Source organism: Cyprinodon variegatus, unplaced genomic scaffold (assembly GCF_000732505.1).
Source record: "Cyprinodon variegatus isolate N-32 unplaced genomic scaffold, C_variegatus-1.0 Scaffold178, whole genome shotgun sequence".
Classification (NCBI taxonomy): Eukaryota; Metazoa; Chordata; class Actinopteri; order Cyprinodontiformes; family Cyprinodontidae; genus Cyprinodon; species Cyprinodon variegatus.
In genome coordinates this window covers 121260-145222 of record NW_015150631.1, presented here as the reverse complement: position 1 = coordinate 145222, position 23963 = coordinate 121260, and the positions used below count along the sequence as shown (strand labels likewise).

The 23963-nt window shown below is 37.2% G+C and overlaps 2 protein-coding genes across 3 annotated transcripts; one reads left to right on the top strand and one right to left on the bottom strand.

Moving 5' to 3' along the window:
* Window positions 1–106: 106 nt before the first annotated feature.
* LOC107087305 (dehydrogenase/reductase SDR family member 12-like) lies at window positions 107–5545 on the top strand. 2 transcript variants are annotated; one of them, XM_015378817.1, is made up of 10 exons: window positions 107–249; window positions 2388–2521; window positions 2605–2687; window positions 2773–2868; window positions 2962–3043; window positions 3123–3184; window positions 3322–3426; window positions 4522–4612; window positions 4997–5134; window positions 5226–5545. In XM_015378817.1, the coding sequence occupies exons 1-10, from the start codon at window positions 194–196 to the stop codon at window positions 5387–5389; spliced, it is 1011 nt and encodes a 336-aa protein (XP_015234303.1). In that variant the 5' UTR covers window positions 107–193; the 3' UTR covers window positions 5390–5545. The 2 variants fall into 2 exon arrangements, with proteins under 2 accessions (XP_015234303.1, XP_015234304.1); XM_015378818.1 differs by lacking the exons at window positions 2962–3043; window positions 3123–3184.
* Window positions 5546–6541: 996 nt separating this feature from the next.
* On the bottom strand, window positions 6542–23475 carry LOC107087296 (cullin-3-like). The gene is made up of 16 exons (XM_015378803.1): window positions 23192–23475; window positions 18611–18808; window positions 18383–18496; window positions 13594–13754; window positions 13342–13456; window positions 13031–13259; window positions 12770–12915; window positions 12479–12655; window positions 12217–12387; window positions 11406–11513; window positions 11096–11220; window positions 10915–11011; window positions 10659–10793; window positions 7792–7978; window positions 7452–7597; window positions 6542–7086 (listed from the first exon to the last, which is right to left on the bottom strand). Exons 1-16 carry the CDS (start codon window positions 23249–23251, stop codon window positions 6955–6957), a joined length of 2301 nt encoding a protein of 766 aa, XP_015234289.1. The 5' UTR covers window positions 23252–23475; the 3' UTR covers window positions 6542–6954.
* Between the last annotated feature and the right edge of the window lie 488 nt (window positions 23476–23963).

Below are 23963 nucleotides of genomic sequence, written 5' to 3'. Positions count from 1 at the left end.
ATGAATAAACTAATAAAAGTTTAACTACATGTCTGTCTGAGGGAGCGTTTCAGTGTTATTCCGACTATTGATCGGTAGGGAGCAGCATATTGCTCCTGAGTCTTTCTCATGTGATGCCAACCTATTTTAGTGATAGTGAGGATCAGAGGGGGGATAGGGCCATTCCTCTGGGGATTGTTGTCCACTTCACATCATGTCTCTGTATCGAAACAGCGTCTGGTTTTTGAATGGGATCCAACAGTACACAAGGTCAGTGGCTTCAACATCACTTTGATGCTGATCTCAGGTCAGGGAAAATGCAAGAAAAAATATGTTTGTTAATTAGGCCTACTGATTGTAAACATAAAAATGACTCAGATGTTTTACATGTATTTATGCTGTAACTGTAATAAAGGTTGTTAAAGGTCTGATCACTGTCTGGCACAAATCACAACACAAACTGGCCTTTATGTACAATTACAATAGTTCTATTGACAGCTCACATGTGCTGAGGATGACACATCTCTATATGAGCTAAAAGAGTTAAAGCTGTCAGTCACTGAGAGGGTTGTTTATGCATAACTGTTGCTGTAGCTTGACAGTCGTGGAATTTTATAAATGTCCATTTGATGTGAACTCCTAAACTATAGCGCAAAAAAGTTTAATAAAAATTTCTGGTGCCCAGTTTTGATATGTAGTCTGATGTTTTAGTGTTTTCAGAACTGATTTTGATGGAGTGAAATTAAAAGATTTCTTTTGTCATTCTTGGTTATTGAATTTGGTCCTGTCTATAGATTTGTAGCACTTTGAAAATGTGTTTACCTCCTTGTAGATTCATTTTTGTTTTCTTTGGTCACTCTGACATATTTCTGATTATTAAATAAGTCTTAATATCAGACAAAGATCACTAAAATAAATACAAAATGCATTTATGGATATTATGGTTTAATTTATCAAGGGGAGCAAAAAACTATTTCAACCATCTTTGGCCTTATTAATCACATGTGATTAAAATATGTGCAGTAAAGCCAAACTTATTTTCACTTGCTTCACATTAGTCTGATTACAAGCAAACCTACAGAATCTATAAGTTACCTAAACTGAAGCTATTTGACAACATGAAGTAGGCTTCAAGATCTGATAAAGCAAAACATTAGGATTCTTTTCAAATTAATTCAAGAAAACAGGACAACATAATTGAGTTCTTTTAGTCTGTAAAATGGATCAAAGGTCATTTCTAAGGGAAACAAAAAATATATTTGCTGAATTAAAAAAAATAAAATTTTGGAAAAATAGGATTTTTCAATTAACATTTTTTGAGCTAAGGTGAGGTGAAATATCTGTGGATCGATAAAACAAAAAAAGACTATTATGACATGTTTTAATAAAACATGGTGATAATACTGTGTCGGTCCAGGGCTGCTTTAGGAACTGGAAAACTTGTCATAGCTAATAGAATCATAAATTCTGCTCTTGGCCAAAAAATTCCAAAAGATAAACTTGCGCCACGAGTTTTTCTCTAAGTTCCATATCACTCAGGTGATATGCTGCTGGGTGATGATCTGAAACACACCAATCAATTCACCATTGAATGGCTTAAAGACACAAGAATCCTACAGAATCCAATCAAGATTCTGTAGCTTGACCTCAAACAAACCATTTATTCTAAAAAACCTTGGAATGTGGGCGAATTATGAAAATTGTACAGAGATCAGCATCAACAATTTATCAGATGCGATTAAAACAGTTTTTGCAATTTATAGCAAACACTTGTAGATACTTGTTTGCTCCAACAGCAACTGTCACACAGTGACAGGGGGAGCCGATAATGTTATCTGCAACAGTGTTTAGAATTTACTCAGGTGATTTTTGTCCGGAAACAAAATGTTTTTGGGAATCTAAAATTCAGTGTGACAACAACAACCAAAAATAACTTAAAACAAAAAGAAATCTGTCTTACAGAATTTTTTTCTAATAATGATGAATATGAATTCTTAGCTGTGTCTCTTCTTTCTTGATTTGCCTCAGGACTCTATTTTAGCCCCCATCTCATATAATAGTATCTCCGAAATCTTTGCATGCGAGACCAAACCTCCAGAACAGTCTTCTACTTTATGTGAGATTTCTTCAGGCGAATGAATTTGAAAAAAAACCTTTCTTACATTTAGCTTCTGAGATTTTTTATTATTATTATTATTTGTTCCTAGTTTATTACCTTCTATACTTAATACTGTTGTTTTAATAACTGCTTTCTCTTAATTGCCAACCATACTGTGCAGTTTTTTTCTTCAGAATTTGCCAATAAAGTACTTTGATGGTTCTTTTTTTTAAAATATGCTCTTCTATAGATGACAACATTAAATCATTAACCTTTCTCTTACATTAATCAAACATCTTCTTTGTTGTAGGAAGGGATATGTTGCTGCGTCAAAAGACTTTGAGGCTAAAGACCTGGAAGTGTCTGTTGTTGGGCGATCTTATATGATCACTGGAGCCAATAGTGGTATTGGCAAAGCAACCGCCATGGCTATTGCCAAGAAAGGTTTTAAGCTAAAGAAGCGTTCTCTCTATAATGACGTAATAACAAAAGTGACAAAATAAAAAATGTTTTGTTTTTTTTCCCAGGGGGGACAGTCCACATGGTGTGCAGGAACAAAGACAGGGCGGAAGAAGCCAAGTCACAGATTGTTTTTGAGTCTGGGAACGCGGTGGGTGACATAGACTTGAACCTCCCTTTATTTCAAATTGTCAATCAAGTTATCAAGAGCAATTAACTCCCTTATGTTGCTGTAGGAGGTATATATCCATGTGGTTGACATGGCTCAGACTCGGAAAGTGTTGGAATTTGCTGAGACCTTCAAGAAAGAGCATCCATCACTGAATGTCTTGGTAGGCATCAGTTACTCACTATCTTTTTGTTGACTCTAGATGGAAAGCTTAGCTTCATATTTCTGATGTGGGTGCTTTGAAATAATGTGATAGATAAACAATGCAGGCTGTATGACGCACAAGAGAGAGCTGAATGCAGAGGGCTTGGAAATGAACTTTGCCATCAACACTATGGGTGAGCATGGATTCAAACAGATAGAATGTCCTCCTGCAGCACAGCAGTATTCTAAAGGCATTCACTTCCATTACTTTAGCGGTGTACATCCTCACTCAGGCTCTCATACCACTTCTGCAAAAGAGCCGGGATCCAAGAGTGGTACGACTTCATGCATACATTTTCACAAACAGAGTCTTAATCTGGATCATGTGGACAGCATAATGCCACTTTTGTCTGTGCTTTAGTGGCTGTTGTCTAACCACACTGCTGTTGCTGTTTACTGCCTCGCTGCTTAGATCACTGTGTCCTCAGGGGGCATGCTGGTCCAGAAACTCAGAACTGATGATTTGCAGTCAGAAAAAGGGTACTTTGATGGTGTCATGGTCTATGCACAGAACAAGGTAAGACAAGGAGAATATTTATATATACAAAAGGAAGTATTCATAACGTTTATAACCAAAGTCCTCTATTTTATTGCTTTTTTTTTATTTGATAGACCAACACAGAGTAGCACAGAACTGTGATGTTGAAAGGTTCAAATCTGTTTCCAATTTACTTTCCTTCTTTGCTTTACTTTCTTATTTTCAAATCAGCTCAAACTCAGTCATATTTTATGGGTTGTGTCCATGATTTGCTATCCAGACTTTGTTTTGGATCATTCAAAATACCCTTTGATATAAGCAAGCACTGTGATATTTGAGTTACATCACCAGCCCTTTGTTACCTCAAAAATATTTCCTGCCACTATGTATCTATATTTAGCTCCATCACTTATTCTATCAAATCTAAGCAGATGTCCTGCATCTGCAGAATAAATCTGGAACCCCATTACTAATGTTACATATTTATCTTTCACATGTAGGTCACAAAGTCACACTTTTTAGTCATTCTGGTTGTCTTCCAGATTTTTGTCTTCAACATAGTTTTATCAAATATGTATGTGTGTGTGCAGCCAGTTCCCCAGAATTATGTTTAGCTGTGGGCACCTTTAGGTTCTGTTAGGGACTAGATGACTGTTGAAATGAATGGAAGTCAATGCAAAGTCAGGGTGACATAACTTGTAAGGGGGGAGACTCTGACATAAGAGCCATATTTGTGGAATACAGTGCAAAGTTGTTTTCTAAAAAGTTGAGCTGCAGCCTCTTCTGTTACCACATCCCTCCCAACTGCTGCTGTGATTCATGTTGGTTGCACTCAATTCTAGGGGCATCAGAGAAAAGACAGGCTGAATATGCATGTCAAATTTTTGAGATATGCATTTTTAAAATAAGTTAATAAAACTACATATAATGTATCACATCAAATTCCCACAAAATACACTGAAGTTTGTAAACTGTAAGCTTGAAAAAGGTGAAAAACCTTTAAAGTATCTTTGTTGGGCACTGTATTTTCCTTAGCAGAAGGCTTTTTACTCCAAGAATAGATTGGTATGATATAATGATGATACTGTAATATGGGCGTTTTACTTAAGATTAAAACATGCTGTTTCTTTATAGAGACAGCAGGTGGTGCTCACGGAGCACTGGGCTAAAACCAACCCTGTCATTCATTTTTCTGCCATGCATCCTGGCTGGGTTGATACACCAGGTACTGTCTCCAAATTCAAACAAATATTTTAGAGAGTAGTTCCTTCTCTATTTGTGTGCATCTTTTTAGTTCTCACCATATTGCATAGGATGTGTGATCCATCAAGTCTGTTTATGTAATTAAAATCCATAATTTGTGGAACATCCATTAGAGAACACAGTGGATGCAAAAATAAAAAGTATTCATTTCTTCATGTTAACCTATTAACCGTTATCATTTAGATGCATGGTTTTCTACAGTACCTGTCATATTCCATATTCCCTACTAATCCTCCAAGATATTTTAGCAGTACTTTCCTTCTTAATGACTAAACATACATCCAAACACACATAATTCATTTTAATCTAATATATTTCCATTTAGTGCATTGTTTGTTGTTTGCAGCCGTTTCTACATCAATGCCTCAGTTCCATCAGATGATGGGGAACAGATTACGCAGTGTGGACCAAGGTGCTGACACAGTGGTGTGGTTAGCCCTGTCCAGAGCTGCTGCTAGAAAACGCAGTGGGCAGTTTTTCCAAGGTGAGATCAGTGAAGTGATGCAGTCAGCCATCTTTGATGAGGTTAGACATTGTTGGTTGTCAGGTCTTCTTACCATTTGTTTTTGTTTCAGATCGTAAGCCTGTTCCAGTGCACCTCCCCCTGGCTTGGACTCACAGTTCTGATGAAGAGATCTGTAGCTTCATAACTCAGCTGGAGACCCTGGCCAGAGCTGTTCGGTTACATGGGGAAGGTCTGAGAGACCGTGTGGATATTTCCATACCTCAGTTTGTCTAACTTCTGTTACACAATTTGTCATTGACAAATGAATATAAGTATAATTGTCTAAGCTTGAAAGATCAACATCTGTTTTAAATAGTTTACAATTTCCATTCATTAAAAAAAAAGTGCAGTAAAATAATGCTTTTGTTTTTTCCCCTGAAATAAAGTCAAGTCCGGACTCCTTCCTCCATCAGCCTCCATGTTAAATCAGGAAAGCACTAATATAATAAAATGTTTTCTGATGGAATGTGATCATTTCCCAATGAAATGTTTTTGACAAAACATTTTGGCTAAAAAGCATAACAGGTCTTATGGAGTTGAATACTAAAGCAATAAGGCCCAAGAATCCAGGAGTTACAGGGATTTTAAAACCCCTGGCATATATTCCCAAACACATTTAAGAATGGAAAACAATGGTTTTGCAAACCCTTATACCATCAGCCTATTTCACTCCCTTTTTTTTGAAAAAGTTGATATTACAAAATGGTAAGATCAACTAAATCATGTCCTATAGCCTACGTTTCTTAGAACAAAACTGCAAAAAAAAATCCAGATGCTTATGGAAGCACTAGCAAATCAAAATAGTAAAACTGGAGTATGTCCTGCATTTTGATTGGATGGCAACATTCATATAAAAAAAAAAAAAAAAATCAAGAAATCTTCCATTTTTTGTATAAATGAATTAGGCTCAGTTTTGAGAGAATAGCTGTTTGATTACAAATATTTAAAATGGGTTTCAGGAGTAATTGGATACATTTCAACCTGGAATAATTTGTTTTGGGATTTTATTGGAGCATCAGTTAGTAGTACCTTTATTGGTGGAATTAAAACTAATGAGCTGTTTTTTTTTTTTTTTTTTTAAAAAGGTACCTTGTGGAGGAAGATCAGACAGTGAATGCCACACTGTTTGACACTGAATGAAGACGTAAATTAGGCTGCCTCATTAAACCCTTTACATATAATTGAATATTCTCTTATGCGTCACTTCTGGCATCGAAATACAAGCTTTACAACATGAGAAAAATTTATATCGAATACTTGAAAAATACTTAAATTACATCTTGTGAATTCAAGACCAAGACGGAGAATTTTAATTCCAGAAATTCAAATATAGAAGATAAGCAATGTAATTCTATGACAAAGCAACAGTATTAATTTATTTTGTAACAGTCCACATTTTTTTGTTTGAATAATTTTATTAGTTTCATACAGTACTGAAACAAAACAAAACAAAAAAAAAATAATGTGGTGCATTCACATTTTCCCACGGGATTCATTGCAAGTTTTGAACTCTACCAGGGTAAAACAGTGAAAATCTTGAAGCTGGATCCCTCCATGTAAAAACTCACTGGGAATAGGAAGACCGGGCCCGATTTGAAAAGAAATCTAGAACATCTGATTCCTTTTTTTTCTCTATCCCAAGTTTTTACGTCCCATGTACAAGAGGAGCTTACTGCTTTTTTTTTTTGCAGGAGTCAATGAATCAGGTTTCCAGTCATTCTCTGTAAAAGAAGCTTACAGTCCATACGCAACAACAGTCCACGGAAAACGTTCCAATCTCTTCTCCTCAGGTTTCCTCTCTATGCCACATAGGTGTACACTTTACGATCCTCTGGCGTCCGTGCCAAGTATTCTCTTTCTATCAGTCCTTCAATGCGCTTTTTGATTACCACAGGACTGGGGAGGAACCTTGCTCGAAGCTGCTGGGTCACCTGAAGACAGAAATAAAAAATGTTCTTAAAAATGTTATTTTCAATGAGATTGTCTATGAACTGAATAGGTTTTACACAGTGGGAAGTTATATGAGAATGACTAAGATAGAAGCAGGAACTGTATGAGATGAGTCAGAACAGAACTAGTGAGATTAACTTGAATTTGGGTCGCTTTGAGAGCAAAAGACTGTTTTTAGCTACAGTAACAGTCCCATCAATGGGGACTCCTCTACCTCATTGTCATCAATGTGCTCAATAAATGGATCCAGGTATATCCAAGTGCTCAAATGGAGAAATAATAACACCGTTTTTGATTTAATTTAAATGAAAAGCTTAAAAGGAGAATTTCTAAGCTCTCCGTTTACCTCTGCTACCAGGACATTGTGCTGCATCTTCTTCCTGGATTTCATGATGCGGACAATTGCTGCCTCGATCTCATGCTTTCTGTCATCATCGACTTTCTGCCGTGTCTCTTTTCTTTCAGGATCTGACTCCCCTTGTTTAGCAGCAACTGTAAATTGAATCATAGACAAAAAAAACTTGTTTATACAAACAAACATGAAACATACTAATCCCATTGGTTTTTTATTTATAAATAAAAGACAAGCTTTTATCTTAAAAAAGAAGTTTATATTCCGAGTTTAATGGTAGTGGAAGGTTTGTCAAAATTGCATTAAAAAAAGTTAACAAATAAATTTAATTCACCTGTCTGGATTTTGACTCTGTGCAGCTTGGAGGTAAACTGGTCATTGACTGTGAAAACATGGCCATTTTCGATCTCTTTTGACTTTGGCTCTTTCGTTAGAACTCTCTGTGTGGGCTTGCCACAGGCTAAGGACTGCAGCGCCCGCACCAGCTCTCTCTCTGGTATATCAGTCTCCTGTTGAATCTCCTATAAAAACAGGACAAAAGGTTTTATCATAAAAAATATACAATTCAGATTCAAAAACTTGTTTAACAATGTATTCATTTCTATAAGGATACAAACACCCTGTAAAAAGAAAAGCTATAAAAATACTAAACAAATTCAAATATAGACATTTAATTAAATGCATATCAGCAGGAGTTCATAGTGAATTATTAAAGCTTTTAAAAAACAGAGAAGGAGACAGGTTCCCATAAGGAAATAGACACACTGATGGCTAACCAGGTGAGTCATTAAATTTCCAGTCTGCTGCAGCTCCTCTAAAATGGTAATCATCAGATCAAAGTAGACAGATGAAGAAAAAACAAAGGGCAATAAAAACTTCTTGTTCACGAGAAGTCAATGTTGGCTGTAGGTGGATGTAATCGAAGAGCTTCTATTGGTCAACGTCCTGAAAATGCCATTATTGCTCCTGATGGAAAGTGTAAAATTGCACAATGGATTGCCATTTGTTGTAAATAGATCAACCCACAGATCAACTAGAGAGCAAATCCTGAACACTGTTCCTTGCAGTAAGCTGTGTGCCATCTCCATCAAAAGGCCGGGTCTCACTGCCTGTGTCAGATTCTAAAAGCTATGATGCCATTTTGATTTTCTGTCACAGTGGCTGCAATGCATATGGAAAGGCTCCTAATACAAGTAGTGTTAGTAGATCTAGAATTAGAAAAATGTAAACAATGTCCCTAATTTGACAGGGTCAGACATTTTCTCCCAATTAGTCCACTCATGGTCGGGAGGCGGGCGACACCCTGGACAGGTCAGCAGTCTGTTGCAGGGCAACACAGAGATGCACAACCATTCACGCACACACTGACACCTAAGTAGAATTTAGAGAAGCCAATTAACCTAACATACATGTTTTTGGACTGTGGGAGGAAGCCGGAGTCCCCCAGAGAGAACCCCTGAATCTTCGGGCTGCAGGGCAACAGTGCTACCCACTGTGCCACAGGCATTTTAGATGTAAAGTAAGCAGAGTGGCGCCAGCTACTATATATAAAGCAGCACCCCTTTTAATGGCCTACCTGAGTAGCAGTAAGTAAAGGATTTTAATGGAAATTACATTTTAAAAAAAGAACAGAAAAAATAACATGGAGTGGAATGGGTTTTACATAGGTGACGCAGTGAAAGCTGAGCTCAGAGGTTTTTGTAAAGTTTGGCTTAAGTTTTTTTTTCTCTTCAATTCATACAGAGGAGAGCACAAGCCGCTTGTGGGCTGAGAGATGCCAACCTTGGGTTATCCAAATCCTAATGATTTTTATTCATTGCAACATATGTTCAAATATGTAACAGAGAACAACAATTACATTAAAACTAAACTGGCATCTTTAATCATTTTATAATATATATTCTTATGACAAAACTTTGAGAAGACCTTAACAAATCCATTATTATTTATTATTACATTATTATTACACCTCTACATCAATCTTAAAACATTAATAATAATAGCTACATAAACTGAATTCAAAACTATTCCTTTCTAAAAATACATTCTGGGTTTTAAAATTCTCCACATATCACAAGCCGCCGTATCATGGACAGTCATATTTAGATTGAGAAGACATATATCCATATTGTAACAGGGTATAACAACTATACGTCTATGGGACTGTTGCTACAAACATTTAAGATAGTATTATAGAGCAGAGGAAAAATTACATTACTTAACGAATATGGAGCATTAAATTCTGATCAGGGCAAATTTCTATGCCAGTAAAATCAAGCAATGAAATTAACACTGTAATTTCATTTATGTAATTTCATATTTTACATATGTAAAGATAAATATCTAAATGTGGGCACTGAGCCCAAAACCTGTATGTTAAGACTTGTCATACTTAAATATACAATTAAAAGTCATAACATTGAAATAGGATAGGGAAAAATTATAATTTATAAACTCCATTAATGTGTTCATAGATGCCTAAAAACAAAGAGCTTGCAAAATTTTCAAATGATTTCCCTTAAAATTATCACCATGAACTTATTTCCTTAACAGTGAGCACCATGTGCATCCAGATATTCTTTATATTTTTCTTTATATTTTCTGTTTATTCTTTAAGTTTTGCAGCTTGGTGTCTTTAAAATCATTATTGTTAAATATGACCACTACTTTGTCAATCTAAACCTGCGTAAATGCAAATATTTTGTTTTAATAAAAGCACATTGGCGTATCACAACCGTGAAGAATTTAGATAAGGGTTAACAGATTCTGTATTTTAAAATTTTACAGCTAATGTAAATTAATTATGTTGGCTTACCCATTGGCAACTGCCGTATAACTGCTAAATAATATGTTTCTATGACACAACAACTCATGTATGCTGAGAAACCTGTTTCTATAAGCCCTGAGGAAACATTTGACCTAAACGAGATGAGATAAAAATGTCAAACAAACACTAACCAGGGTATACAGGGTTAAGAAGTCTGTTAACGTTTGTAATACATTTTTAAATTTCCCCTTCAGTCATATTTGAATTTGTTTTCTTTATTGATGCATTTTCAAAGTCAGCCATGACCTCATAAGATCTGATTTTCTATTAGACTGATACTAAATAGTTTCCAGTTTGTTCAGGCTTTAAGGTGATCACATTGTTGTGGTTAGTGGCATTTAGAAAACAGAGAAGGGGGAGCATGGTATTCTCACCTCAAAAGTGGACTTTTCCCTGTTATTGAAGAGCATGAGGATGGTCATCTGGAAGGTGGAGACCTGCAGGATGTGCTTTCTGGTGTTAGTTCCGGTTACCTGTGCTCCACCGACACCCACCTCAGAACCATCCTCCTGCAAAGAAAGCAGCGAAACACACAATAGAAATAAAAACAAAGGAATCTAAATCTAGCATCCATAATTCCACCATTTTATATTTGAAAAATACAACTAGCTGCTTATTCATTTAGAGTACCTTTTTAATAGCTCCATAGAAAGTTGCATTTAGGTCTGCTCCACCCATGTGGTGTTGTAGTGTGAGCTGCCTTCCACTGTGCTTAGCAAGGTAAAACCTGTTCAATAAAGGCACACAGGATTTTCCTCAGAAGCTGTCCAAACAAACCATAAACAGTAATATCTTTCAAAGGTCGTCTTACCTTCTGAAGACTTCATATGCGTCTCTAGGAGCAGGCGGGATGGTGCATTTAGGTGTGGCAGACTGTGTTGGCCAGTAGCCTGTGGTCAGGACTCTTACTGTTAGGTCTACACCACTTAAAGAAGCCTGAAATTAATGCATAAAACCTTTCAGTTTCCTTCACAATCATCTTCAGACAACACAGAACAACAAAAAAACAATGTATTTTTTTACTTTCAATTAAAGAGCAAAAAACAGAGACTAACTCAATATGTTTTAAAGCAAAATTAACACTTAAGGAAGGTGACCAAACTGCGTTTATAATATCCTACCGATATGCTCTGTATGTATTGCCTGAACTCATCCATGGTAGTGTTTGAGATGCTCATGTCTCGAAACATTCCTTCCAGTTTAGAGGTGAACTGACAGCCACATTCGGTCTGAAAGGGAGAAACCAGGAGAACAGTTAGCTTAAACTGCAAAACATACATAAATAAAAAGTTGGAGATGTATTTAAAATAGAAGATCACTAATCCTAAGAAAACAGCTACAGGTACATTCCACTGAACTAGGTTATCATCAAAGTTAAATTATACATACTTATTACAGACTCATGTATCATTGTGTAGAGCAGATAAATAGCAAACACCCTTTCTTTGGAAATGAAAAAATACTAGTAGATAATAAAAACGACAATGAATACACGTGACAGTCAATCGCATCAAAATAAAGGATGGGATTACAAACTGAAATGCGGGGAAAGGCCATGGACTGAGGAATGTCAGGAGAAGAGACGATCACCTGGTTAAATGTGCACTTCATCTCTTTAGCTTGTAGCTCCCAAAGATAGTTGTGAGAAAAATTTATTAAAACAATAATTTCTAAAATGTAATAATTGAGGACTTTCATGGACTTTGTGTGATAAAATTCAGAAGTTTGTTTTGGGTTATTTTGTGTACTTTCTTGGTAGTTTTTCTCAGGCTTTTATATTGTCTGCATCAAAATCTGAACCATATGTTATTGACCAAATTAAGAAATATACTGTGATAAAAGCTTTGTCCATATCTTCCAACCCTATCTGTGTAAGTCCTCTAGAATTGTTTTTATTTCAAAGAACCTGTATATCTCTTATGATTCTTTCACCTTCAGCTTAGAGATCATGTTCTTCTCTGAATCGTCTGAAACGCTCTTGTTGCTGAGAAGCCGCCGACCCAGATGCTGCTTGTAGTATCTTTCAAAGACGTCCTTCTCCTGCATAAACCTGAACAACACCATTGCCTTGTCCAGAATAGACTCCACTTCTTGTTCTGTCAGCTAGTTAAAAATAAATCAAGCGTATTTAGATATTGTTCCACCAACCACGTCTGAAAACAATAAAAACTGTTTTTATTACAAAGCCACATACCCCTTTTACTCCCTTTTTCAGCTTATCATCTATGAACAGTGACAGGTACTCAGGGGAGCGGGAGTTGAGGTTGAGAAAATATTCAAAGTCTCCAGCGATGGTTTGTTTAAACAGTCTGTCATTGTTGAAGGACTCGAGGAGAAAATGATCAAATCGTGTTTTCAAGTCTAGCAGACCCTTTAGAGAAAAAGGTAAAGAATAAGTGACATCTATGAAACAGTTTCTGTCTCTTAAAATGTTAAAGTGAAGTCATTAAATAGTCATTTGAGATTTGTGACACTATCAGTATACCTGGATGTAGTCAACTGGGTTCTTGCCCTCTCCCTCTTCTGACACGAGAGCTTTTCCTTGTTCCCTTAAATAGGAGCTCATACACTCGCACATTGTTTTCAGGCCATTTGGCACTCGACTGAACAGCTTGTACATGCAGGCCAGGTCTGAGAGCAACATAAGGGAAAATAAATACATAAACAAAGACAAAGAGGTTTGTTTTTTTTAAATCTTGGAGCGATATGAGAATTAAATCAAAGGAAAGCCTTTAAATTAATTTACCTTCTGTTTTGCTATTCTTGAGCATATGGACCAAGCCCGAATTCTCCATTTCCACAATGGTTTTCATATGTTTGGAAATAAGCTCCCTTTCCACTACCTTAACAATTGGCTCTTCGGTTGACTTATCTAAGCAGTGCATAACTCGCTCAATCTCCTCATTGATTCTAGCCTCCACCTTCTTTATGTAGACACTGGCGCTGTTCTCTGCCAGGAACTTTTGGCTCTCCATCTGAGAAGATAAAAGATTAATGAGCTGTTTAGCAGCAGATAGGAAAAATAGACTTGCATTGAGACATAAAGTACAGACTCACCTGGAAGAATTCAGCTGACATATCTAAAAAGGGGCCTTCAAAGTCCTCCTCATATACAGATCTACCGTCCAGACCCAAAATCATCAGCATCTGGCACGCGTTTCTTATGGCACCCCTGCAGGTGATAGTTGGAAAGAAACAAGAATAAAATAAAATAGAAAAACTTAAGTCTGTTTTTTGAGTTACACAAGACTTTGTAAACCATCAACATTATCTGCCTCCTTCATCCAGTGAAGGAACACAGGGGTTTACCTGTCCACAACCTCCCCCTTTCTTTCCCGTGCGATCATGTCCAACAGCGTTTGCCGCAGGTGGTCCCGAATGCAGCCGTAGCGCACCACCTGGTCCTTGAATATGATTAGGCCGAGGTTGTATACATTCTCCACGTTGTTTTGCTGAACATAAACCCTATCCTATAAGAGAAGGAGGGAAAGATTTAATTCTTGAAAAGACGACAATAATTTGGCCCGATTTAACCAACACTGCTCATTTAACGAGCAACAGAGCTGCTGTTGATACACGTTTTTTAAAGTCCGAAATATTTTAATTACCCATTTTAAGCTTATTTTAAAGCCCTTGAACACAACTGGATTGATTTAAAAGGGTCCAGGTCCTGTAAAAAACATTCCTAAATCATTAGACTCACATAACGTACTTGTTTATTAGGCAGAAATCATGACAAGCTCATCACTTTATCCATCAATTTTCTTATCAAGATATTCTTTTTCTTGGGGGGCAGGCTAAAGGGTAGATTAGACTTCCACAACCGCACACATGAAATGTCGCTTGGGTCTGGTCGCAAACCAGTTTTGCTGGTATGCTTCTGCACCAATGGCGTGTCTGCGAGATATCACAGCCACGGAGATAGATCTAGAGTTGCTAGACATCAAAGAGGAACAGGTTCTGTTAATGGAGTTGGCAAAAAGACAGATTAACCTTTCGTCGTAGTTGTCAATTGTAGTTGTTCCTCGGTTATTAAAAATGGCGCACCCCAGCAATGAATAGAGAAGGACGACCACAAAGCCAGAAAGGCATACCAAGGACCAATCACAGGTGCTTTTTGTCTGCCACTTCCACTTGAGGTCTGCGCGGGTTATTGACCATCCGACGCATAGTCAAGATTTTTTTAAGGTGGCGGTTGCAGAGGCTATGTGTCAGAAGCATAAATTGGCCTTCAATTTGCACTAATCAGACTGAATGACCTTTATCAAGAACTCAGTATTTTTCTTTCGTAGAATGTTGATATGTGACATTTCTTTTGACGCTTTTATATCTTTTTGTAATAAGTTTTCATCACTCAACTGCAGCACCTGCTCTGCTAATAGGAACTCATTTATGTTTTTGTTTGTGCTGAGAAAAAGAATAAACATGTGAAACCAAAACATTTTCAAACAGGACTCATGGTATAAACATATTTTTATACATATATGACAAATGTGTAAAATGTTCTACAGTTCAGGGCTAATTACCAAAAACATTAAAAATATGGTTTACAGGTACATTTAATTAATCTTTTAACATGTTAGAAAACCAGTTGCCCATAATCTATTTAACTTTGAGGTCTTGTTGTTTAGAAAATAGTGCTTTTATCTGTGATTTCTAATTCTGAAACTTGTCAAGTTAAACAAGTAAAATTTGCCAAATTGTGATTTAAAACTATTAAACATGATATCAAATAAATTCAATTTCTTTGCACCACTGTTCTTACTTTGCTGTTATAGTTTCTGATGAGGGATGAGACATTTACCAGTCTAGATGGTTCTTAAGACGTTGATCATTTTAGAAGGAAAAATGTTGGCAGGATGTTATTACTCTGCATACCTAATGGTCTATACTCTTTGCAGTCAGTTATTTGGAAAATTACTTCCTTGACAAACACCTTTAAGCATTAATCACTTGTTAGATATAAAAAGGGTATGGCATAAACTGTCACGAGCAACTTAACTGTGGTTGCAAACAATTATGAAATACAGGTACATTTATTACTTCTGAAAAACAATTAAGGCAAATGTTTTTAGTCTATTTTTAAAGGGAATCATTCAATCCATTTTAAATTGCTTCAACACCCCAGTGGGAAAGGACAGTTACACCTGGAGAGGAGTGATTGGAGGAACAGACCCCCAGCTCTCAACTAGGATTCTGGATTGTCCATGATAAACACCATGTTTAGACAAAAGGATGTCCATCAGTGCACGACATCCAAGGCTGTCCATCGATCACCGCCTGGTGGTGAGTTGGATTCCCTGGAAAAGGAGGAAACTAGACAGACTAAGCAGACCCAATTAGTAGTGAGGGTCTGCTGGGAACATCTGGTGGAGCATATTCATATTCAGCGATAGATTCAACTCCTACTCATGAAGTGTGTGTCCTAGATTCCAGGGAGGCTGAGGACATGAAGTCTAAGTGGACAATGTTCTTTGCCTCTATTGTCGATGTGGCTGCCTGTCCTGCGGCCATAAGGTCTGTTCTGCCTGTTATCGCTGTCAATCCCTGCACATGTTGGTGGACACAGGCCATAAGGCCTGCTTTCAAGCTGAAGGAGTCAATTTGAGACTGGCTGGCTTGTGGGACTCCTGAGGCAGGGAGCAGGTAACATGAGGCCAAGTGTGTTGCTGCCTGGGCAGTTGCAGAGGCAAAAACTTGGGCGTGGGAGGAGCTTGGAAAGACCATGGAGAAAGACTGTCAGACGACCTCAAAGACATTCTAGCAAACCATCCACCATGAAAGAAATACTTTGGGGAACTGGCTGACATGCCTTCCCTGGCGGAAGCAGAAGCTTGGTGCTCGGGGTCTAAGTTGTTCAGTATCCAGGTTGAAGCACTGAGGTGGTTAATAAAAACTCCATGGTGATGGATGAGATCCACCCCAACTACCTCAGGTCTCCGGATGTTGCCAAGCTGTAATAGATGACAAGCCTCTTCAACACTGCATGTGATCAGGGACAGTACCCCTGGTCTGGAAGACTGGAGGGGGGGTTCTCCTCCAAAAAAGGATGGGCTGTGGAGGGTATGTTTCAGTGATAGGAGGATCAGAATCCCCAGGAAGGTCTATAAGGAGGAGAGACTGGCTGATTGTCTACCCCTGCTTCCGGAGGAGCAATATGGTTTTTGACCCGGCCATGGAACAGTGGACCAGAGATACACCCCTTGCAGGGTGTTTGAAGGTTCATAGGTTCATAATGCACAGATTAACATGCATTTTTTGGACCTGGCGGGGGCATATGACCGTGTCCTTGGTGGTCCTCTATGAGGGGGAATATAGAGTTGGGGGCCATTTACTAGGGACCATCTAGTCACTGTACAAGGGGAACAGAATTTTGGTTCTGGCAGCCTCCCACGGGAAGAGGCGGCCAAGAATCTGTTGGAGGAACTATGTCTCTCAGCTGGCCCTAGAAAGCATCAGCCTTTCTCTAGAGGAGCTGGAGGAGGTATCTCTGGAGAGAAGTCTGAGAGTCTGCTAAGGCTGGCACTACCTTGACCCAGTCCCGGATAATCAGTTATCTCATCTTAATGTATACAATAGTGCAAACAGAAAGGAGTGTTTGAGTGCAATATTTGGTAGGAGATTCGTTTGAGTGTGACGCGTTTATTCTGTGGATATTGGCAATATATTTGGCCAATAGAATGGACTTTAATGTTACTTTCAGACAGCAAGCTATGGAAGCAGCAAAAAAATTCTGCTACTTCATTTTTGATGCTTGTACACATTAAGGTCTGACACGCCTCAAGTGCATCCTTGATGCTCCTGAAGCGTGTCCAATAAAGTGTGTCCAGATGCTTCTGCTACTCCTGCATTCAATGGCAGAGAACGGCTTTGCAAATATTTTTAAGTGAGAAAGTCTGAAAACTTCATCTGTGCAGTCAGTTCATCAAGATTACAATCCTGCCTTCAAATATAGTTTTGCTGTCAGAGCCGCTCAAACCCCAGTACACATGCGGTGCTCTGTCACTGGAAATCCCTTTCAAAAGCAGCCCCATGGCCCAGTCGCCTCTCGGGTTTTCCACTACTGTTTGTGGCGGCTGGAAGGTGTTTTTCATGTAACAATAAAAGCAAACATATTTTGCTGGCAGGTTTCGACATTTAATTTACAAGTTAATTTAGGCGTTAAACTGTTTCAGGGGAGTGATTGTACAGTAGCGATCTGTATCAGCAGTGTTCTGTCTGTCTCCCTGCCAGCTCCCAGATAAGCTTCTCTGATTGGTTGAGGTGGTACGTCGAGCAGCAAACGTTACATTTTTCCAACTCCAGCAGCTGCTGCTTGAGCAGCGCTTCCAGCGCCTCAGATGCTCAGAGGCTCATGAGGTGCTGGTTCAGCTGCTTCAACGAATCCATATGCGCTGCTCCTGCTACGCCTTGATGCAACCATAGTAAACTAGCTGCTTCTGCTCCTCTATCACGTATGGTCTGAACATAGCATAAATACCCAGGGCTGGCTTATTGTTTTTTTTTTTTTTCTTTCTCTGAGAATATTCTTTAATGGTATGAAAAAAAATTAATTCTAAATTAATTGAATATAACCCCGCCATCAGAATGACTCTAAACTCCTAACTCTATACTGTACAAGAATGCATTCACATAAAATCAAAAATTAAATATTGAACATGCCTACAATGATTTATCACATCATGATAGCCTATAAAATTATAACACTCATTCAAATACCCATCATCTGTGTCAATTTCACAGCCTTGTAAAGTGCTATGCTGCCCATAATGTTGTGTCTGAGTTTGTAGGCCACTTGTTATCAAGCAAAAAGTCTAAACCGACAATGTTAGTAAACTGGCCTACATGTCAGGCTTTAGTCAATTAATACCAGACTGTATCATTTCAATTGTGTTTTAGATACACTTTCCTTACTGATAATTTCTCACATTGGAAAGGAAAGCAAGAGGAAAGATCACAAGGAGCCTACAATTCCTAAATAATCCTAACCCAATTGCAAAACAATTGCTTCTGCCATTTTCCATTCAAAGAAACAAACCAACATGCAAACAAAGCCTTATTATTTGGTCCAATAATAATTTAAAAACAGAATATCTACCATGTACATCAGGATGTCTCTGATCATAACCATTGCAGTTTGATGGTCGTTCCAGGCTTGGTTCAGTGTTTGCAGAAAGTTATTATTTAGGGAGTTTAGGACATCTTCTCGCACCTGAAAACACAAACTAAATCAATACACATCAATGGGACCAATAAAAGAAAATAATTTTTTTTTAATTCTTTGATGCGGTTTTGGAAAAAAAAAAAAAAAGAGAAATGACTTTACTTTATTGATGAGGTGTTCTGTGACCACCTCCCTCAGGCCTGTATAGAGCTTCTCTCCGTGCTTGTGGAGCACCATTGTGTAGGCATTCCTGTACAGCTCCTCGAAGCTCAGCCCACTGTTGTTCTTCCTTTGGATCTCCTGGATGGCATTCTTTAGAAGGTCCCAGATGTTATTTACATATTTCTCATCCATCGTCATCTGTGGGACACAAAGTAATGAAAGAATAGTGCTCACGGAATGTCAACCAAAATGCCTGAACTGTATGAGTTTACCAGTATGAGGTTCTGTATTTTGATAAATTTCAAAGGACTAAAAAAGGGTGAGATGAAATTATAGGAGTTGCTAAAAGATAGATCATCAATGGTCTGTAAAATCCCCCTGTGTTCAGCACAAACAGTGAGCGGACAACACCACTACCCAAGGAACTAGAAAACACAGCTTTTTACAGAATTATCAATGCCTCTGCATGCTGTTTGAGAGCCAAAGTAATTTATTTCCTTGAGTTTTTCCACAATCTGTTGAAAGTGGTGCTATCTAACACATTGATCGTCCATCTTTTTCATGTAAATCAACCAATTATGATATGTGGCCTATCGGTAGACACACCACTGAGTTAAACTGTGGTTTTTATGTGACAAACAGTTAATTTATACATGAAGAGTTTCAAGGTAAAAGCAAAGGCTGGGTTTCAAGCCAATCAGGCACATAAAGAAAGTAATAAAGTCAGTGTTTTGATTCCCTAAAAAACGTTTCCAGGATTTAATTACTAATGTCTCAGCAGGACCTTAAAAAACAAATTCATCTTTAGTTGAATTGATTAGTGCCAGGGCGTCTTAATTTGTCTTCCCAAAAAGTAGATCAGACAGCTGCAGCACATCTGAAATGCTGCTGCCTGCATCCTCACAAAGACACAAAGTGGAGCACATCACTTCAGTTTTGAAGGTTCTACACTGACTCCTTGTTCATTCGAATATAGACTTCAAAATACATCTGTTATTCTATAATCCACTAAATGGTTTAGCCCCAAAATACTTTACAGACTTGATGTTGGTGTATATATACCCAGAACCAAATATAGAGAAGCAGCTTTTAGTTCTTATGCTCTACTAACCAGGAATAAACTACAAACAGGCTGTAAAAGCACTGAAACCCTTAGTTGCATTAAGACAAGTTTAAGGAACATATTTTTTTAGAGTGGCCTTTGACTGTGAGTTCTAAACATTCTTAGATTATTTTTAAGTGTAACATTTCTTTGATTTTTTTCCAACCAATGTTGTTATATATAATTATCTTATTTCAATGATTATTTTTCTTCACATTTCTTTTCCTCCTTATGCACAGCACTTTGAATTGTACCGCTACTGTACAGTGCTATATGAATAAACGTGCCTTGGTCACTGTTGTAGTTCAGCTTGTTATGTTAAAAATATAAGCATTTAGCCTTGATTTTAATTTGTTTTTCAAAACTATCCTCTTTCCTTTTCACCTAAAAACATATAGTGGCCTGACTACCAAAACTGATAGCTTCTTCCAGATTGACAGTTTCTCTTTCTATTAAGTGAGGTTTCTGTAGACAACAACTGAGAAAAAACAGGTTTGCAGGGAGGGCAGCTACAGTAGGAGGAGCGAAGCAGCTGAATTTATCTGTTTACTTCCAGCTATGAAACACTGAGCTTTTATTTACAAGAGGGAACATTTTTGTTCAGGTAGTTTTGCAAAGCCATTTGCAAAGCCATTTTTAGGTTCCAAATACAAATGTGTTTTTAGAGAATAATTTACTTATTTTCGGCAAACTGAACAGAAGCCCAAAAAAAAAAAAAAAAAAAGCAAATGACAGAAAAATGGTAAACATGTTATGAGATAGCAGTGTACACAGTGAACCTTTAAAATGCTGTGATCACAAAAATCAACTACCAAATTTATTCAGGCAGATAGCTGTACATTCCTCTAAACCAAAGTGAAAAGGGGGGCATAAATACCATTAATAACTTAGCATGGAGATAAAATCTTTTAAACTGTAAGTTAAGCAAAAAGAAAGACACATTATTTTAGATGTCACTTGTGTTTGGTGCTTTAATCACTTGCAGTATTGCCTTAAAAAAATGGGTTTTATTTGCTATGACAGTTTCCTTTTTCAAATACTTCTGTAGTCATATCTAGGAAACAAGGCCTTCTTTTAGTTGTATTCATGTAAGCAACACACCAAGGCCTAGAACTAAAGACTTGGTCTGGTAAATAAATTAAATTTCTTAAAATCAAATTTAAATAATAAATCAAACAACTATTTGAGGAAAAACCAACTGTTTGGACACATAAGATAGGCTTAATAAGCCCACACATGATCCAAATTACATTAAAATTTGAAAATAAGTGGTGTAACATAATGCAGAGGTAGTACCGGCACCCCATACACAGAAACTATGGTTCATAATGTATCTGCCATAGATTCCGTTCATGATCTCTGGATCTTTGATGTGTGTCCTTTCTCTCTCTTTCAATCATGTGCAACTACTGCTGGTAAAAATTTATAGCGTCATTAAAAAAATAAACGAACTCGCAAATTGCTTTCAATAGCTTAATTTCAGCAGCTAATGATATTGCTTCTGTAAGCTAAGTGTGATATTTATAAGCTTTAAGCTATTCCTAGAGTAATTTAAGTAACTTAATTACTTAAATTCCTCAAAGCAAATTATCTGCCTCAAGGCTTCATCAAATACTGCGTAACTATTCAGTGAACAGTGTTCTGACTGGGTGGTTATTTGTGTTGTAAAGCGCCCCCACGTTTGCTAATGGTAGCCTAGACTGTTGAAAAATTAATAAATGCAGTTATCCATTTTGAAAGAGGTGGCAAGGGGCAAAAAAAGATGCTGAGAAAAATGACAGAAAGCATCATAAGTGTGGGACTGCTTTAAGCTAGGACAGAACGATTTTGCTAAATATAAAAATTGCAACCCCTCCCAGATATATGGCAATTTTGTTTTGATTCTTCTCTACACTAACTAGAACCATGCAGATGTTTCACTCAGGGGTTTTATTGTTTTCATGAATTTGAAGTTTGCAGAGTCCATTGTCAAAGGAGTTTACTTTGCCCGTTTTGTGGAAAAATGTTTCATTCTAAAAAAAAATGTATGCATCCACTTGCTAGCTGCAACTCTATCTTGCTGTACGTTTGACGGAGCACAGTCACTTTAAGCATATAACCTAAATGGGTAAAGAGAAAAAAGTGTTTTAATCCTTTTTAGAAGTACTCTGCTCTGCAACTTTGTGTTATTTATCATTTGTTTTGCGCTACAGATACAAGAGAGTAGTCTTCAAGTGTTCCATTATATTTGAATAACAACAATCTTTTTTGATGTGAAGAAAAAATCTTCTAAACATTGTTTTTTTTCCAGAATGCAATATGCAAGTGGAACGGATTTATCTTCTAAGCAACCATTGTCCATCCAAATGAAGCTGGCTCTGTTCTGGTATCAAGTCAAGCAGAAAGGGCTGAGCTTTTAAAACTCTTTTTTTTTGCACTAATGCATCCTTAAAGACCTGCTATGTTATTGCATTTTAAGCATTGAAATGTGGATTAAAAGAATGCCATTATTTATCCATTTTCTATTTCATTAATTAGGCTCTCTAACATATAAAATAAGGTAGAATAACATATGTACGCTGTACCACTACTTTATTCAATTACTCTGTTATTCATCAAAATAATTGATATATCACTTGAAAGAATACTAGATTACAAAAAGAAAAATCATCATCTGCAACCCTTAATCTTTATTGTTATCACTGTAAAAGGTGGGTCATTCATTTAACATTGCTTGCTTAAAATGTTATGGTAATATTTAAAACAACTTTTGTTATTTTAGATCTCATCTTTGTATTTATGAGTACATCGTCGAAATGTACATGTCTGGTGATTTAAGTTACCTCAGAAATTAAGCTCATCCGAGCAGGTTTCTTGACTTTTAAGCTCCAAATATCAACTATGTATTAGTAAAATATATCTTAATCGCTTGTTTTGAAATACAGATATTCTAAAAATGATACCAACGGATCTATTATCATAGATTATCCCATTTTGTCCTCACCTCAGCACTGAACTTGGGTCAGACGTGTACACTCACGCCTTAGTCCTAATAAAACTCTTCTAGCTTCAAATAAATTGACTCACATGAACAAAGCATATATGTACAGAGTCCTAAAAAGTCTAAGCAGTTATTATTACGTAATGATACCCGTTGACAGTCTGACAGAAACTTGGCAAACGTTCATGCCAGCTAACAGGCCTGTTGCCAACTAGCTTACATTTGAAGTTTCTTCACATACGCTAAAAAAAAAGAAGCTCATTACAAATAACGGCAATATTTTCAAGGCAATAACCGTTGTTTTTTTGTTTTGTTTTTTTAGAAAACGCATTAAAAGCTCCGGTAAATTAGTTGATACGTTTATACAGTTGTAGTTTACCCCTGACAATGACGTCTATTTTTTCCTTGGGTATGCTAGTTAGCTGACAGCTACAAGCACAGATATCTTCAATATTCAAAGGCCAACTTTCAGAACCAATATCCGTATAAAAATACTCACAGGAAAAGCTCGTATCCTCATCTTGGTGTCCTTCTTGGTGCCGCCTTTGAGGTTGGACATGATTACTTGAGCGACTTTCGTTACTAAGTTGACTTAAAGACTACATGAAAGGCAGCTGCTAGTCAGCTTTCTGCGCCAGGACAGGAAATTTAACGTTAATTCACCCCCCTTCTAGGAATGCCGTCGGTATTTGTGTTGTTTACGCTGTTGTCAGTCGCTTTACACAGAATGTTTCGGCTAATATATTAGCTTGTGTGCAGTGATGGCGGCCGAAGTGAATAGTCTTCTCCACTGCGCAATCCGGAAATATCGCGAGAGTTGTAGAATCACAACAATGACAGGTGCGTCCCACAGGTTGGGTTGAACCCAGCATTATTCCATCGCTTTTGTGGTTGTTATCGCACTTCAGCATATTCGTCATACGTATTAAAAGATATTTGGGGGTGTTGTTGTAAAGCCCAAACAGTTATGAAAGCACTGTCAACAGAATAATGCTTAATTTAGAATATAGGAACACAAACCTTGTTGGATGTAAATTTTTGTTTTAATTTATCTAGTTCACCGATAACCTCTTTTAAAACAGGTTTCATTGCTTTAGTTTGCGACTTTGAACTTGTTTCATTGTTCATTTAAAATATTCACAATTAATTTATCCAGTAAAACATTCCACAAACTGCTTTTGTTTTTAATTTAATAAGTATTTGGGATTTCACGGTAATATCAACACAATCTATCACGTTTTTCAGATTCAGTTAATATGCAATGATTTAAA